The sequence below is a fragment of the Myotis myotis genome, unplaced genomic scaffold (assembly GCF_014108235.1).
Source record: "Myotis myotis isolate mMyoMyo1 unplaced genomic scaffold, mMyoMyo1.p scaffold_m19_p_8, whole genome shotgun sequence".
NCBI classification, from domain to species: domain Eukaryota; kingdom Metazoa; phylum Chordata; class Mammalia; order Chiroptera; family Vespertilionidae; genus Myotis; species Myotis myotis.
Window position 1 is genome coordinate 34,132,797 of NW_023416390.1, and position 17,622 is coordinate 34,150,418.

Sequence of the window (17,622 nt, forward strand, 5' to 3'; positions counted from 1 at the left end):
CTGCGGTGATCTGTGGGGGGAAGTGCGGGGGTGGGGGCCATTGAAAGGAGAGAAAAGCAGGAAGGAAGCAATTGAAAGAGGGCTCCCCGGAGGCCCGGGCGCTGCTCTCACAGTTCCATTGATGGCCTTTGTCCCTAAGTTTCAGGCCCTCTGCTATTTGTTGTTATGAACAATAGGAAGTCCTAATAATAACCCCTGTGTGTGCCATTTGCTCTAACGGAGCCGAGTTCCCTAAAACGCGCCCTCCCTCTGATGCAGGCGATGGGGCTTTAGCTCCCCTCTCTCTCCTTCCACACAGCCCTTCATTTGCTCCTAAACGATGCCTCATAAAATCAGCCCGCTGCGTCCTTTCAGACAGGGACAAGCACTGAGGGCCCAGGGAGAGGGCTGCGCCTCCCCGCCCCGTTTCCTTCCTCCCTCGAAAAAGCAAGACCTTCTTGAGAAGGAGAGGGAGCCTGGGAAGGGGCCCCTCGGAGAAAAGCAGAGCCCAGGCTAAGCAACGCCGGGGAGCCTCACCACCCTCTCGGCGTTGGGTACTCTCTTGTAGAAGGTTTTCTCCGTGTCTCCGATCCACACCACGGACGGCTGGAGCTGTCGGGCCACCTGCCAGAAGGAAAAGCCTCGGTTGAAAACGCTATTCCGTTTTGGGTGCACGCTTGACCCCAGGGGACAGCAGGACCGGAGGGCTCCTATGTGGGCTCTCGGGGTGGCGGGGTCTACCCTCCTTTACTGCAGGGTGGGGATATCGCGAGGGATGTACCACCTTACAGGTGGGGCACACTCGACTTCGGCACCTTCTGCTCCAAGGCCCCAGGCCTCTCTCCGTCTGGCTTGAAATAAGCCAATAAATAGTTTTCTGCCGCTAACAAACGGGAAACCGAGCCTTGAGTGTTAATTCCAGCCTGCCCGCAGGCCCAGGCTCATTCAGGTTTGCTCAGGGGGGAAAAGCCCTCTTCGCGCCAGGGCCCCGCGATGCCATTGGCTCATCTCGCTTGGCTGCATCGCGGTGGCTGAGGTTTCGCCGGGAAGGTGCCCTCCAGACGGGCTGGGGCTTTCTGGGCTGGTGAATAACTGCCACACACCCACCATCGCTTCACAGTGCCCCCGTGATAGCAAAGCCTGGGTAGTTTTGCACCCGTTTGTGCTTGTGCTGATCGGCGACAGACAAAAGCCGCCTGCAGCCCCAGTGAGTGGCGTTACTCGCTCCTATTTTTATGTTTCTGTAAGCACCGTTAAGGCAGCAGGTGTGATTTTAGACCAAGGCTGGTGTTTAATCAATGATGGGAAAAGCACCGGGAACACTGGCGGGCTGTCTCCCGGGGCCGTGGAAAAAGGGGAGCGGACCCTGCACTTTCAAACACCAGGTGCCCAGGTTTCCCTGGGTCCCGGTGCCCATCCGACACGGGGCTGGCCGAGTTCACAGGCCCCCACGCAGGACGTCCTGAGAAGAAACAGTCCTAGCCAACCACTCTTTGCTAGGTGTTATTTTTTAGAACCAGAGATTTAAGAATTCCAAACTGCACATTTTAATCCAGTCCTGAGGCCGTGGAGCGTACTGTGCAGACAGCGGCAGTTCTGGGGCAGGCGTGTGCCAGGCCTGGGCCACACACGTGGCACACGGCCTCACATGCATGGTCAGGGCCAGTGTGGACCCCGCATGTCCTCCTGCAATAACTCCTTCACCCTCCCTGCTACACGGTGAAACAGGTACCAGTATTACCAACCCTGTGTACAGACGGGGAAGCTGAGGCTCAGACGTCAAGTGACCTGTCCAAGGTCACAGGGCTAGAAAGTGACAGAAGCTGGAGGCAGGGCCTGCAGATGGCGGCCAGGTCTGCTGATGGTGGCCACACCATGGGCCCCTCATGTACTTGAGCCACACACCTGAGTACAGTGGGGCCTTGATTTACGAGTTTAATTCGTTCTGAGACCGAGCTCGTTAAAGAGCTCGTTACCTCAAATTACTCTATCAACTCAATGCAAAAAGTCGGCTGAGAGACAGCTGGTATCTCAAAAAACTCGTTAGTCGGGACACTCATAAGTCAAGGCCCCCTGTACCAACCTTGCCTCGCCTCCCCACATCCAACAACCCCAAAACCTGCCCAGTCCCTAACCTCCTTCTGCTCCATCATTTGTCCATTCTCTTGGCTCCTTACCAGGGTGGCCTGCCTGCGGGTCAGGGTCCCAGTCAGTGCTCCAAGGGCAGCCCGAAGGGACCTTGTTCCCTAGAAGCTATTCTGAGTTTGTTAAAAGCTTCCCTAATCCCAGCCTCCAAGGAAAAGGAGAAAATGAGATACCGTGAGGGAAAGGCTTTAAGCTTCATAGAAAAAAGGTACTTTATTATGACAGAGGCAACATCTTATTCTTTTCAGTCCCTCTGAAAAGTATCTGTTTTAGACCCAAAACCCATGGAAAAGCAATTTTCACATAAACAGTCGTCTCCTGTCTCGGCCTAACTCGTGCTCGCGCCTCTCCTACGTCCATTTGGCGAGCGATGGATTTTCCACGGTTTTAATTTGTGAGGTCCTAGTCTCTCAGTCCAGCTCTTCTTAATGGGAGCGGCGGATGTGAGCACCAGGATTTCAGGGGTGCTGTTCTCTTCCTGCTTTTCACACAGCGAGCCACATGATGGGCTGGGGACGCAGGAGTCAGTAGCTCGGGATCATCTCGAAGCCGTGGGTCTTACTTCTGGCCCCCGGCTCATGGCGGGGTTGAAGTCCCGGCCACAGCACTCCGTTAAACGTGAAAGTGACCGATTGTTCCCTGAACCCCCTGCCCTCCCCGAGCCGGTGGGGGACGCCACGCTTCCTGTGCGCCAGCCGCACCTGCCCTGGGGCACACAGCGCCGTGTGGAGGGCGGCGCAGGTGACGTGGTTTGCAAACGTTCAATTATTATCAAATGAAACAGAAAACATTTCCCCAGCGAGTTCTTTGATGACAACAATACGGGGAACGACCCTTTACCAAATGCCTCCATGTCCAGGACACTCACTCGCCACATGCTATGCCAAGCTTGTCCACGCCTTGTCCCTCTCACAGATGAGGTCACTGAGGCAGAGAGAGGGGTAAGCCATGTGCCCACCAGCACTGGAGAAGTGGTGGAGCCCGGAGTGAGACCGGGTCTGCCTGGCACCCCCCAGGCCGGCGCCAGGACCCACAGCACCCAGCCACGCACCATGGTAGGCAGCTGTCTGCTCCATAGAACCCGGTTACCCTCAACACATGTCCTCTCGCCACCTTTCATCCAGCAGGAGAGCTCTGAAACCACCACTGCCGTGTCCTCTGAGCTCGAGGCCCTGGTTTCTCTGGCCTTCCTCAGTGGTGAGCTGGCTGGAGGATGCCTGTGACGTGCTCGGTGCTGGGCAGAGAAAGCAGGCATGTAACACTGGGCCCCCAGGAGGAAACCTCCCCCAGGAAGGTGACCTTGGAGGGAGAAGGGCTCATCTTCCTTGTCCAAGGATGGATGTGGGAGGGACAGAGGGCTGCTGACTCAGGCAAGGGATAGGGGATGCTGCAGAAGCAGCAGGCAGACAGGCTGAGCTCTGAAACACATCTGCCAGAAACCTGGTCCTTTCTTACTGTGATTGCAAAAGCTGTATTCAGTAGTCAAAACCTCAGAGTGCACTTTCAGACTGCCATCACCCACCCACCACCCTCTCCACGGAGAACCGGTCGTCCCGCGTTTCCCATCCTTACAGGCCCTTCCGACACTGGACTGCAAAAATGAGACGGTCCTGCCTACGCTGCTTTGTTTTCTTATTCACTTAACAAAACGTATTTGTCCGACATCGCTTCAACACGCTGCCCATAACGTACTGATCTAAGTGTTTTTGAACATTCGGGTGCTCCCCTTCTTAAGTCAAACAGTGCTGGTGGAGGGGGTACAGGGGGAGCAGAGAGACATCTATAATACTGTCCACAATAATAAAAGAAATACATAAAACAGATCAAACGGTGCTTAGAGAAGAGCGCTCTGGGCACGAGCGGTCTTGTCCTCAGCACGATGGTGGACGTGACGCTGCTGGTCCGAGGGCTCCTGCGTCCTGCGTTCTTCATGCTCCCACACGTGCCGCCAGGCTGCCGCCTGAGGTTCTGTTTACTCTCCCGCCCTAAGAATGTGGGTCTGTTTTTCCACTTTTCTCCTCAATGAGTATTAACAACAAAAAACTCTTTACCTATTTATTAAATGACAAATGGCTTCCTTTGCTCTTTTAATTTTCATTTAGCAATGACAAGGCTTCACTGAAATTACCCACAGATAGTCTGAGGTCATGGACAATTAAATGTAATTAATGCATAATTGAACTTTTCTGAAGTTACGTGGGTCGTGTGCTTCCACTGCCACTAGAGGGCTCTTCAGTCCTACCAAATACCTGGCTGGTTTCAGTTTCCTGTCTGTTCTGGGATAAACACCAGTTCCCACCAACGGGCCTTTCCCAATTCCGGGAAGTTCCATGAAAGAACTGAAGACTCCCCATCCGTGTCGGTTTTATGGGTTTGACTTTTCGTGTTCTCCAAAGCAGCACTACCCAGTGCTGGGCATCAGACCGAGATCCCAGGATCAATGGCTCAGCATTGAAAGCCTGTCTGTGTTCAGTTAACAGGATCTGCCCAAACGACCCTTGGACGCTTTGGAGGTTCTTTCTCAAAGGCCCTATTCTGCCTGCCATGGAGACCCTAGGGAGAAGCTGGCTACTCTTTTTACTAAACTGAAAGTTTACTAAACTGAAAAGGACAGACCATCCACCCGCCTATCCATCCCTCCATCCATCCACCCACCTACCCATTCATCCATCCATCCATCCATCCATCCACTCACCCACCCACCCATCCCACACATATCTGCTGAGCATCTGTGAGGGGCAGGCTCCGTGGTGGGAGGCAGGGACGTCTGGGACCAGGCAGACATGGTCGCCCACCCATTCATCCCTCCATCCACCCATCCCTCCATCCATCCATCCACCCACCCACCCACCCATCTACGCACGGAAGCGGGGGGCACAGGCCACCAGGGATGTGCTACTGTGCGGGGAGCAGGGGTGGGGGCTCACTTTCTTGGACTCGGTCACTGGGATTCTGTTTAAATACTAATATCTGGGGCATTCTGAATTCCCACTATTTTAAAATATTATTTTAAATTTCTCTTTCCTGCATTACCTTCTGTGAGATTGTGGGAGTTACCTTAAGTCCTGACTGGGTGTCAGTTGGGATAAACTGCAAATGACTAAGAGCCAGGAGCTCGGCTGGGCTGATCCTGTATGGAAAAAGGTAAACCGAGGCAGAGGAGAGGAGGGGGCTGGGGATACAGGTGACGTGGGGGAACTAGACTAATAACAGGGACAGGCTAGTGCTATTGCTGACAACCAGGCTGCATTCGAGGGGAAGGTGTGTGGAGGTGACAGGTGCCAGGCTCACAGAGCATCGGGTTTCCTCTGAACCTCGTCTCCTTCTGGCCCCCTCCCCACACTTGATGCTGGTGTGGAGAAGCACAGGGTTCACGCTCATGTGCGAGGCCATATTCAACTCCTCCCGGCACCTGCTAGCCTCAGTTAAGCAGGCCACCAAGCCAGTGTTGGGTCCAGGCCACGTGGCCTGTGAGTCTGGACAAAGGGAGGCCATGGTGCTGACCCTGCCCTCGAGTGTTTCCAAATTGGTTAAAAATTCTTTAATGCCTGTGGCATCGACCCTGGTCCCAGGCTCATCCCCATGAGCCCAGCCACAGCAGGAGTGAACGCACCCAGTGCTGAGAGTGATTTACAGCCACAGAGCGCTCTCCCAGGCCTGCCCGAGACCCCATACTGCTGCTCAACTCTGCTGTGATCCAAAAACTGCCCTAAAATATCAGGTCTATGTAAAAACACACACCCGAGGTTTGATGCCTACACGTGCGCCCTGCCTCAACCTGAAACTGCACGACACAGCGCAAGGTGAGCCCACTCAGGACCTGTGTCGCCAGCCCTCCCCCCTTTATTTTCACACCTGATGCTGCACCACAGCGGGTAACCTGCTCCCCCCAGCCCCCGCTCCTCCCCTCCCCCTGCTCCTCCCTCCCCATCTCACTTGGGCAGCCCTCGCTTTTGGGTCCAGTGTAGGTCTCTGCTTTATCCTTATTGAATTTCACCTTGTAAAGGCAGGGCTGACACATGTATTACATTTATTACACATCTGTGTGTGTGTGTGTTTAAAACTTCATCCACGAATAGCAACACCGCCTTTGTTTGGGTTATTAGCCTGGAGAAGTCTCCATGCCCGACTCCTGGCCCAGGGTTGACACTAGCACATCTGGGCGAGACCCTCTGGTGCGCTGCTATGGCTGCTGGCCGAGAGCCCAGCGAGGAGCCCGGGGGGTGGGGGTGGGTGGCACCGAGGCAGAGCAGCACCCTAGCCTCCCTTCGTCCAGGCTCCCAGGCCCCGTGGCCTGGATCCGTCACTGGCATGGTGGCCTCCTTAGCCCATTCTCCCGAGAAGGACACAAGAACCACTGGGCAGAGAGAAATCTCCAAGGTCTGAAACTCCGGATTGGAAGTCCCTGCTCCAGCCTCTTTCCCTGGGCTCCACTGGTCTGCCCTGGCTGTCTCCGGGGCGGCCTGGAGGGCAACGGAGGAGTGATGGCGAGGGGGCTTAGGAAGAAGTGGGGTCCTGGTGGAGCGCGCCAACAGGACACATGGCTTCCAGTTCCTTCCCCTTTCACACTAAAGTGCCCGCGGCTGACACTCTAACCCAGGAGTGTCACCAGGGCACAGCGCCCCAGTGCAGGGCTCAGGAAACCTTCAGTGCCCTGGAGGCAGCGAGGCCAAGGGACTGGCAGTGGGAACAGACCTGGGCTTAAATCCAGATGCCAGCTCCTACGTTCCTTTGTAGTTTTTGGCCAAAGTAAGCACTCTGAGCTAGTCTTCTTGTTTGCAAATGGAAACATTAATACCTGCCCCAACAAGGGCTTGGTCCCATGTAAAGCAAAAGCGTGTGTAAAACTCCTTCGTGTGTGCTGGACTCCTGGCCAGGGGTCAAGGTCAGTCCTTCCTGCTCGTCCAGCCCGACTTACTCTTGTGAAAACCCAAGGAGGCCAAGGCTGGTTGAGAGATGGCCTTGCCTTTTGTCCATGAAATACTTACTAAATATAACTCACCACATTTCTCAGCTGGTTAGATGACAATATTCCTAATATTTTCCCACTAAAGAGATGTATATTCTTCTCCACAGATAGCTTTAGCAGAAGAGAGAATTTTAAATAACAGTAACCACATTTCTTAAAGGAACCCAGCTTGTTAATCCATTAAAGCTATTGTGTGTGAAAGAAAGGAACCCTCCAGAAGTACTGAAAACAAAATGGATTTGAATCTGTGGTTGCGAAACGAATCAGAGACGTGTCTTCCCAGTGTGTTTTCACGTGTGCAGGGTGCTGGGTGCGAAGCAAGGCTGCCGGCCAGAAGTGACCGTATGAACGGCTTCCTAACGGGTGCCATCGCTGCTCTGCGGAGGTTAATTCAGTCCTAGGAGTTCTGTACCAGAAGAGATGGCGAGTCACCAGGCCTCCTGTTATTTCATCTTCTGCAGCAGCTGCCACAGATCCATGCTGGCTGCCCTCAAGCCTCAGCCCCCGGGCCATGGCTCAGGGGACACAGGAATGCACACACAGCACCTGCCGGAGGTTTACCAGCTTTCTCTCGCTTAATTAAAAGTAAATACCTCTCCGCAGTGCAGATAGCTGGTCTGTCACTCATGCCGGGAGGCAGTGTCCTCACAGCACATGGTTGTAACTGAATGACTCCTACCCCTGGGCTCTGGGTCTTTCATTAATCAGTTACACACACGGCAGAGGTGGAGTGGCCTCGGTGGGTGAGGGTGCCATTCCACATTTTGAAAATTTGACACACAGCATTTTGTCGTCCGCATGTCAGTTTGCAACGGTTCTAAAAAAAAATAAAAATGCCAGCATAGCTTATTGGATAGCGAGGGGAAAAACCTCTCAGCAGCAGAAACAATTTCCTGAGCATGAGGACATCATGGTCATGCCATGGGCTCTGCCCTAGAATCACACTGGGAGCACTGAGCCGTCTAGTGGGTGGGAGGAGACAGGCTTAATCCAGCCCAACTTCCATGAGAGCCTGGATGAGGCACTTGTTAAACCTGGAGGCTCTGGATACAGATTGTGGGCTCATGTGGCAACACTGTCACCTGGGAAAACGACCTAAATGCTCTGCACCTCAGACCAGGGAATAACATCTGTAAAGGGCTGAAGAAAACATATGGAAGCCCAGAATTCTATATCTAGCAAAACTATCCTTCAAACAATGGAGGCAATGTAAAGATATTCTGAAAAATAAAATGAAAACCAATTTTCCAGAAGACCTGCACTAAAATAAATATGAAAGGAAGTTTTGCAGCTAAAAACAAAATTACAACAAATGGAAAGTTGGATCAACAAAAAGGAATAAAGAGTACTGCATATGGGAAATATGTGACTAAAGGTAAAATACTATTTTTTCCTCTTAAATTCTTTAAAAAACAAACGACTAATGCAAAAATAGTAATACCTTATTGTAGTGTTTATAACACTGCTAGATGTAAAACATATGATAAAAACATATAGGATTATATTGTTGTAGGATTTGCCATTTTATGTAAAATAGTGCAATATTCACCCTTTGTAGACTGTGCTAAATTAAAAATAATCTGTAGAACAATCACTAAAAAAAATAAGAGTTTTTGCTTAAGTATGTGATTATTTAATCACTGTGCCATATACCCAAAACTAACACAAAATAATATTGAATGCAAACTGTAATTAAAAAATAAAATTAAGAAATAAGAAAGTGGTATAGCTAAAAAGACAATAGAGAAATTCAAGTAAAATACTAAAAAGTACTGTGTTACCCAAAAGAAGGCAGGAAAAAAGAAAAATAAGAGAAAAAAAAGGGAAATGGGATAAATGGAGAACAAACAGCAGAATGGTAGACCTAACCCAACCAGATGAATAACTGCATTTAACGTAAATGCTGCAAGCCTTCTATTAAATGGTATATATTGTTAGACTGAATAAGAAAGCAAGACTCAACCATACCCACAAGAAATTCACTTTCACTATACCGACATTGAAAATGAAAGGGGATCAAGGAAGCTGACGAGGCTCTGTTCAGATCAGACTGGGTATACTTCAAGACAAGGAGTGTTACTAGAGACAAAGAGGACAGCTCCTAACGATAAAATAACCGATCAGGGAGACGTAACAGATCTGAATGTGGTGCCTCTCACGACAGGGCTACAACATCCATGGGGCAAAACCCGACAGCTACAGGGAGAAATAGAGAATCCAACAATTCTAGCTGGAGCTTTAACACCCTCTTTCAGAGTTGACAGGACAAATAACAAGAAAAATAAGAAAGTGAAAAAGCTAATCACAGAGAAAATTTGCAATATGTTATATCCGACAAAGAACTTGTATCCAGACTAGATGAAGAGCTCCAACAAATCACAAGACCAGCAGTCCCATAAAAACTGGCAAATGACTTGAACGGACATTTTAAAAAAATAAGTCAGACAAGGGTCCCAAGAGCACATGAAAATGGTGGTTACACAGCTGAGTGTATTTTTTCAAAGCTCATACTTAAACCGTATACTTAAGATCAGCGCATTTTACTGTACGTAAATTTTACCTTGATAGAAAATAGTGCAGGAGATAAAGAAGGACATAGGTTTGAATCCCAGCTTGGCCACTTGACCTTGGTTGCCTTGGACAAGTTGCGTCACCTCTCAGAACCCCAGTTTCTCTCTCTGTAAAACGGGGACAAGGATGAACCCCCTCACATAACGATACAAAGGCGCGGAACACCTAACTTGTTTGAGGTGCTCTGTTAAATAACTCAATGATCTTCCTCTATTCCCTACCCACGGTCCTCTCCTGCCTCCTAGCTCTTCAAATTCTCTCTCCATGGATTCTTTCTGGACCAGCAAGGGAGGGGAGGAGAGCGGGGAACATCCTACTACCTCACCACAGGGTTGGGTCCATGTGGCCAAGGGAAGAAACCCCACTGCCCTCACTTCCTTACTGTGTCATTGGGGTGAGAGGGAAAAGAAACTATTCCTGTGGGCCACTGTTGACAACAACCATTGCCTTAGGGCCCCCTGAGCACCGATGCACAGCCAACATCTAGCCCCAAGTACAGTGCTACACATCTGCATTGGTATAGTAAAGCTGCCTTATTCTACCCACTAAAAATGCATTGAACAGCATAAAGTTAAACTTGAGCTATTCAATCAAATAAAAATAAAATTCTGTGTAGTTTTAATATTATATATAAGTATTCTGTATCAAAGGGCTTTAAAACTTGGTAATCTTTGTGTTATATATGTATGTTATTTATCAATTTATGTATCTACTAGAGGCCCGGTGCACGAAATTCATGCACTTAGGGGTGGGGGGGGGGCCCTCAGGCTGGCCTGCACCCTCTCATAGTCCAGGAGCCCTCGGGGGATGTCCGACTGATGGCTTAGGCCTGCTCCCCAAGCTGGCTGTCAGACATCCTTAGAACTGCTGCAGAGGCAGGAGAGGCTCCCGCCACCTCCGCTGCGCTTGCCAGCTGTGAGCCTGGCTTCTGGCTGAGTGGCACTCTTCCTGTGGGAGCGCACTGACCACCAGGGGGCAGCTCCTGCGTTGAGTACCTGCTCCCTGGTGGTCAGTGTGCATCATAGTGACCGGTAGTTCAGCCATTAGGTTGATTTGCATCTTAGCCTTTTATTATATAGATCTACCTACCAAATCATCTATCATTTATCATCTATCTATCTCTCTATCTAACAATCATCTATGTATCTACCTACCTACCTACCTACCTACCTATCAACATCATCTACAAACTATATCAGAGAATCATTGCTTTCAGGGCAGCTCCTACCATTTGGTGTGGCTCATTCACTGGGGGGATGATACAGCGGAGGCTCAGGGCGGTGCAGAGCTTATCTAAGACCGTAGAACTGGGCGGTGCATGGACCTTCTAGTGCAGCGGTCACCAACCTTTTGGACCTCACGGGCCACCAATGGCGCGGACCACTGGTTGGCGACCGCTGTTCTAGTGGGTGCTGGGTGGCTGGGTGGGGGTGGCTCAGGCGGACTTCCCTACCCACTGGCCTATGATGTAACTGAGCATGGACATTACTGGGGTCGGCTTGGCTTCCTGCGAGCTCCCCTTACTACCTGTGTGAGGAGCTGACGTTCAGAAGGTACTGGACTTGGCAACTCATGCATGTGAGAAAGGACCCCGAATGCAAAGGTAGATACCATTACTGGAGGGAGGTGGGCTGAAAGAAGAAACTGTGGATTTAATTTCCAAACAGAGGTGCGAGCATTTCAGAGAGGGTTCCTGTGGCACAAGGAGGCGGCCTGGGGCACAGTGGAGTGTTTATGCAGAGGAAGACGCTGTTGCTAATGGTTGGATGCTCAGCCAGGTGCAATAACTAAGACGTTTGCAAGAGGACACAGTAGGGACGTTGGAGAGGGATGTTCACGTCAGCCTGAGGAAATGACCTACCAGGGCCCGTGCTAGTCGGTTTAAGGGGACGAGCTACAGGAGAATGGAAGCCCGGGAAATGAGAAGCATCGCCAGTACCTTGAGGACCACGTGTATCATCATCTGCAGGCCGTTTTTGCCCGGGTACTTCCCGGCAATGTTCTCCGCGGACAGGTTGAAGAGGTTGGCGCCCGTCTCACTGCAGATGGCGTGGACCAGCATTTTCTTCCCGACCCCTGATGGCCCGGCCAGCAGCAGCGACTTCACCAACGGCGCGTGCTGGTGCACCTCTGCGGAACCTGCAAGAGGCAGAGGCCCAAGCTCTCAACCCGCCAGGAAGCCAGAGGCTCGCAGACCAGGCTTCCTCGCGGCCACGACCCCACACTAGATGCCTGTGTCTGTGACTCTGATGACCGCGTCCACAGCATTTCCGCCTCTGCTGCATCTGAGGCACTTTGATTTGTAGTCGAGGTGGAGCCGAGGGGTCTCCTTGGGTATTTGACACGTGGTTTCTCCTCCATCCCCCATCCTACACTTCCCCCCAAACTCATAATTTTAAAGAACATTCCTGCAATAACTTGCATCTGGCATTTTTTCGGGGGCGGGGAGGAAGGGGATGGGGTTCCTCTGCTTGTCAGCAGCAATATCTCGTCCTTTGGAAGCTTGGGAAGAGGATGTGGGGATGGAAGGGGGGTGGGTGGGGGGAGGGCTGCCGAGTGTCCGTTAGCGATTCTTAGGAGACCAAGGGGGAGCCAAGGATGCCGGGGCCGGAGCCGGACTTCTTTCTTCTGCCTGGTTTCCCACCTGTCGAATCATCGTGCTGTCACTCAGAGGGCCACCCGTGCCTCAAGCTCTCACCACACCGTCCATCTCCTGCGAGCACAGACGGCGCTTAGACTTGAGCATCTCCCACCGTCCTGAGCGCGCGGGGAGGGCCCGGGCACTGAGTAATGACTTCCACAGGGAGCGGAGCTGCGGCCGGGGAAGGGCTGTGGTGCAGGCAGCTGTCGCTCTGGTTTGCTTTTGCTCAAGCACTGGGCACCTTCTGAGCAGCTATAAATATATCAATATTACAATTACTATTGTGCTGTTCCTTTTTTCTTTTTTTCGTGTAATTGCAAAGGTATTGTGAACGTACCAGCTCATTGGAGACAGTTTTTGTGGTTCCCTAACATACCCCACATAAACTAGAATGTCGTTTTGAGAAGTTCTCTTTAAAATGACATTAAGCAGGCATGCTTTATCTGTGTGAGGGGTGGAGACCCTGCTTTCCACCACAGGAGAGCGCGCCTATTCGCGGGGTCTTCTCAGCAGCTGGGCATTGAGGGCTGCTTGGGCCCTGGTCCCAGCTGGCAGCCTGTGGGGGTCCAATGAGAAAGGAGTCAGAGATTGCTGTAAAAAACGTTTTATAGCTGAGCGGACATGATGAGAATGGAAGGCAAAGAGCGCTAAGACCCCTGAGAGCCACAGAAAGTTCAGAGAAGAAACACATTTAACGTGGGGGTGGCTGGGTGGCTGGAGGGGGTGGCTCAGGCAGACTTCCGGGAGGAGGTGGCATCTGAGCTGGCCTCTGAAGCACAGGTAGAACTGGAACTCGTAGCGAAGGGAACGGGTGGGAAGATTCCGAGTGAGGGGGGCGCAGGCCTGCTGTGGGCAGTCAGGTGGGTAATGGGGGAGCGGCGGATAATTCTGACTGGTGCTGTGACTGGGCAGCGAGGAGGTGGGGAGGGAGACGGATGCCAGCTGCTGGGGCCCTGGAAGGTGGTCAGGGTTGTAGGTTATCCAAGGGTGCTGGCTGAGGTGGGGCGGGAGGGGTCCTGGGAGGGGTGGCGGAAGACTGCTGAGGGGGGTAGGGGGCGGGGTGTGGGAGACCTAGGAGGAGGTGCGCACTTACTCCAGGACACTGACTTTCCAGGAGGAAGGGGTGGTCACCAGGGTCGCTCGGAGAGGGAAGGAGGGGGGTCCAGGATGGCCTCTGCACCTGGGGCCTCGCTGACTTCGGAGCCGCTGATTGGCCGGGACACACCTGCCACAGTGTCCACAGCTCCTCCTGCCCATCTGAACGTTCAGTGGCAGTTTTAAAAAAATACGGAGAATTATACAGAGACAGAGTGAATTTCCAGGCTTTTCGGTTTGGGGAGGATTGGAGTCACGGGGCCAGTGTTCCACGTGCTGAGCCAGCTCTGCTGCTTCCTGACACTGGGCTCCTGGCGGCTGGACTGGAAAAGCAGGTTCGCTGCCATGGCCACCTGACGCTCCTGCTGGGAAGCGACTCAATTCCTGTGCAACTCCCGCAGGCTGTGCCGCTGTTCCTGCTCCGAGGGCGCCCTCCTTCCTTCCTCTTCCCCTCCTGCTCCGGGAAGGTGACGTTTCCAGGAGGGAGGGTGGATGCGGGGCAGGTGTGTCCTGAGTGGGAGGCTGAAAGCTCAGACCTGGTCCCGGGAGCCCAGCCCGGAGGCCAGCAGAGCCGGTGCTGGAGGCCAGGCATGGACAGTGGCCTCGACCTGGGTCCTCGGTGCCCTCTGCCCAGTGGCCGGGTTGGTCAGTCCTGGCAGTGGTGACCTGAAGGCTCTGGGCCAACAAACACTTTCCTTTTTGTGACTTGACACCATTTTAGATGCTGGAATTTAGATGAAGCACTGGGAAGGCAGACGTGAACACATTTCTCTGTTGGCCTTGGTTGTGCACTGCATACATGTGCACAAGCGCGTGCACACACACACACACCCGTCATGAGAAAGACGTTGGCCAGCCTTGGGCCCAGCGAGGTCAGCAGCCTGAAGGGGCGTCAGTTCCTCACTGACAACGCCCGTCACCTGCACCAGGAACCGAGGATGCAAACACACCCTCGTCCCCCTTGTTAGGAGTTTCCTTAAAAGCCTGCCAGCTCCTGGTTTCTCAGCTCCGGTGCCTCCCGTGACACTGTGATGACGTCTGAGGACTAGTCTATTTATTTCATTTACAAGGACCCACAGATATTATATACATACTGTGTTGATCCCAGGTATTGTCTATTTGTTTATGTTATATATATTTTATCTGCATCAAACCCAAATTCCATTTATTACTTCTGACATTCAGTTAAAAGAAGAATGCACTACTTCTTGCCAATAGGTTTAAGTTCTTATTTCAGTCAAAGGAGAACAATATTCTAAGTGCTCAAACCACTCTCATCTCATTTTAAAGCAAACTGCTTGGCCAATGTGGCTCAGTGGTTGAGTGTCAACCTAGAGTATCACCGTTTGATTCCAGTCAGGGCACATGCCGGGTTGCAGGCTCGATCCCTGGTAGGGAGTCTGCAGGAGGCAGCCAATCAATAATTCCCTCTCATCATTGATGTTTCTCTCTCTCTCACCTACTCTCTTCCTCTTGGAAATCAATAAAAATATCTACCTATCATCTATCTATCTATCTATCTATCTATCTATCTATCTATCTATCTACCTACCTACCTATCTATCAGCCTAAGCGACCATTCGACTATTCTACCATTCGACCGGTAGCTATGACATGCACTGACTACCAGGGGGCAGATACTCCGACCAGTAGGTTAGCTTGCTGTTGGGGTCCAGCCAATTGGGACTGGGTGAGATGGGCTGGACACTCCCTGGAGCCCTCCCATGGTCCCTCCCCGGCCCCGATTGTGCAATGGTGGGATCCCTCAGCCTGGCTTGCACTCTCTTGAAATCCCAATCCAAGACCCCTCGGGGGATGTCGGAGAGCCGCAGGCCAGGCCGAGGGGCCCCACCGGTGCATGAATCTGTGCACTGGGCCTCTAGTATAAAAAATAAAATAAATTAAACAATCAAGAAGTGATCTCTATTTCAGAATGGTGGTCGGAGAACAGCCTAGCTGGGTCTCTGCCCCTGCCCCCGTCAACTCAGGCCATACACATATTAAAGTCAAAAAAATAAAAACAGAAGTGAGCAGCAGCAGCAGCAGCAGCAGCAGCAGATCTTTCTGTCACAGAGAGCCCTGCCTTTCCGACACCTCTGCACACACCGTGGAACTCAGGTCCCTGTGTCTGAACAGCCGTGACTGAGTCCCACTCAGCAGTGACACCTGGCAGAGCCTTGTCCCTTGGATTCATGGAACACCTTGACCGACTCTCTTAAGGACCTGGTCACAGAAGCCTGTGTGTCAGGCAAGCGGAACCTGGGCCCTTTGCCTAATCCAAGGCACTTTAATTGCAGGTGCCTGCATTGGCTGGTATTTCCCCAGATGATCCCCCACAAGACCTTCCCGGTAGTGCCTTTCAGGGTGCCCTGGGATACACCATAGAGATGAAACTCTCCCCCTCAAAGCTCAGGAGGAAGAGTTAAGCCCCAGTGCACGGTGATGACAACGGGAGACATGGTCAAAGCCAGCAGATGGTGTGCTGGCCTCTAGAATAGTCCCAACAGGCTCGTGGGGTCTTTACCTAGTGGCAGGACCCCATACAATGTGATGAGCTGTCTGACATCCAGGAGGGAAGGCATGGGCTCTATGGAGACCCGGCGCAGAGTGGCCCCCAGGTAGCTGTACTCACCTGGGGAAAGAAACAGAGGACAAATGAGTGGGAACTGCTGGTTGGAGCTGGTGATTTTAGCACTTGATGCAGATCTAACATTTCTAAGCAAATACAATCCATGATGGAGGGTCATTCTGAAGGACACGTTTTCTCAGAGAAAGTCTGGGAGAATTTTCCAGTCTCGAAAGCATACTGGGGTAGTAACTGAGCTATGTATTGACTGTGACACTAACCTCTTCATATTAAAAACGAAAGTAACCTCCGAATATTGGGCTTGTGAAGAGGAACAACGTTTTAAAGCAAGGCACGTACACAGGAGACTAAAAGATGCAGGTTTTGTTTACTTTATACTCCAGGAGAGTCTGATGTCTGCACACACAGATCGCCAGGTGAAGTCCGCACTGGAGCGGTGAAATCTGACTCTGAAACACACTCATTTGAAAGGAAGGACACGAGTCTAATTGAGGATAAATAGAAACATCTCTTTTTGAGGGTAATACTCATTTACATTTTTAAAGGATCACTAAAGGAATAAGACCGAAATAAATCTTTACAGGATTAATTAGAAGGCATCAAAAGGCTTAATTGTGAGGAGTCATAAATCTGAAGTGTTATTTTCTAACTAATCTAGAGAAGGTCACCATGAAAATGAGCTTGGCGGTCTCATTTGTGGAGGAAGGACCCTGACATGCTCATAGAGTCTTGATTTGTAGCAGAATCTGAAGTAAAAACACTACATGATCATTTCTTCTGACTCTTTCTATAACAAGTTCAGATCTTGCCTAGCTTTTGATATTATATATGTAGGACAAGTATACATTTATGTGTGTATACAAAAATACTGAAAAAAATGCTTGTGTGCATATGAAACATTGAAAATATCAAAAGCTTTAAAGCATTTTCCATACTAAGAGTACTGGAGTCAAACACCAGATGACTCTTGCTATTTTGTTGTGGAGGGCAACCTTGCAAAGCCTCCACATGAAAAAATAAAGTCCTTGGTAAAGACACGAGGACGGGTGTGCCGGTGGGGAGATGAGTGATAACGAAAGTTTCTGCTTCTGACCCCGTGCCTTTCAATGAACAGGTAATCAACAGAACAGTGGTGAATTTCACCATCACTGGGATTGGGAGAGAGCCTGTAGTCAGCGTTAAATCCAGTCCTTATTACTGTAAACATGACATGAGCGGTGACGTGAAAGTGACCCCCATGTCCCTGCTTAAGTAAATCCACACTGATATCTAATTCACCATTTTTTCCAGCAGAAATTGACTTCAGTTAGATAATTCATTTAGGCTGAATTAGTGGCTGTGGGTTCTGAAAGAGAGGGGGACATAACGAGTCAGGGCCGTCTGCCAAGTGATGAAATGCATTCTGAAAGTGTATGGCCATGTTTGCTGTCACCCAGCATGGGAGCCACATGCCTATGTCACCTGCCCAGCCAGGACTCAGATGCTAGCTCCTCCATGGGGAGGAGAAGGAAATGGAGGTGAAGAGGTACTTGAAGTAAAGGGCAAGGAGACCAAGTACCATGAAAGGAGGAGAAACAGGGACTCTAGGATGGATTGGATTGCGTCCCCTTAACCTTCCTAGGTTGAAGTCCTAAC

At 51.2% G+C, this 17,622-nt stretch overlaps 1 protein-coding gene across 1 annotated transcript in view; it reads right to left on the bottom strand.

Moving 5' to 3' along the window:
• Positions 1 to 17,622, bottom strand: part of IQCA1 (IQ motif containing with AAA domain 1) — a 117,483-nt gene that overhangs the window by 16,243 nt on the left and 83,618 nt on the right. Inside the window, exons 14-16 of the mRNA XM_036320861.1 lie at positions 15,925 to 16,032; positions 11,604 to 11,803; positions 517 to 603 (exon numbers count right to left, since the gene is read on the bottom strand). Coding sequence (XP_036176754.1) covers positions 517 to 603; positions 11,604 to 11,803; positions 15,925 to 16,032 — 395 coding nt within the window. The remainder of the gene's footprint in view (positions 1 to 516; positions 604 to 11,603; positions 11,804 to 15,924; positions 16,033 to 17,622) is intronic.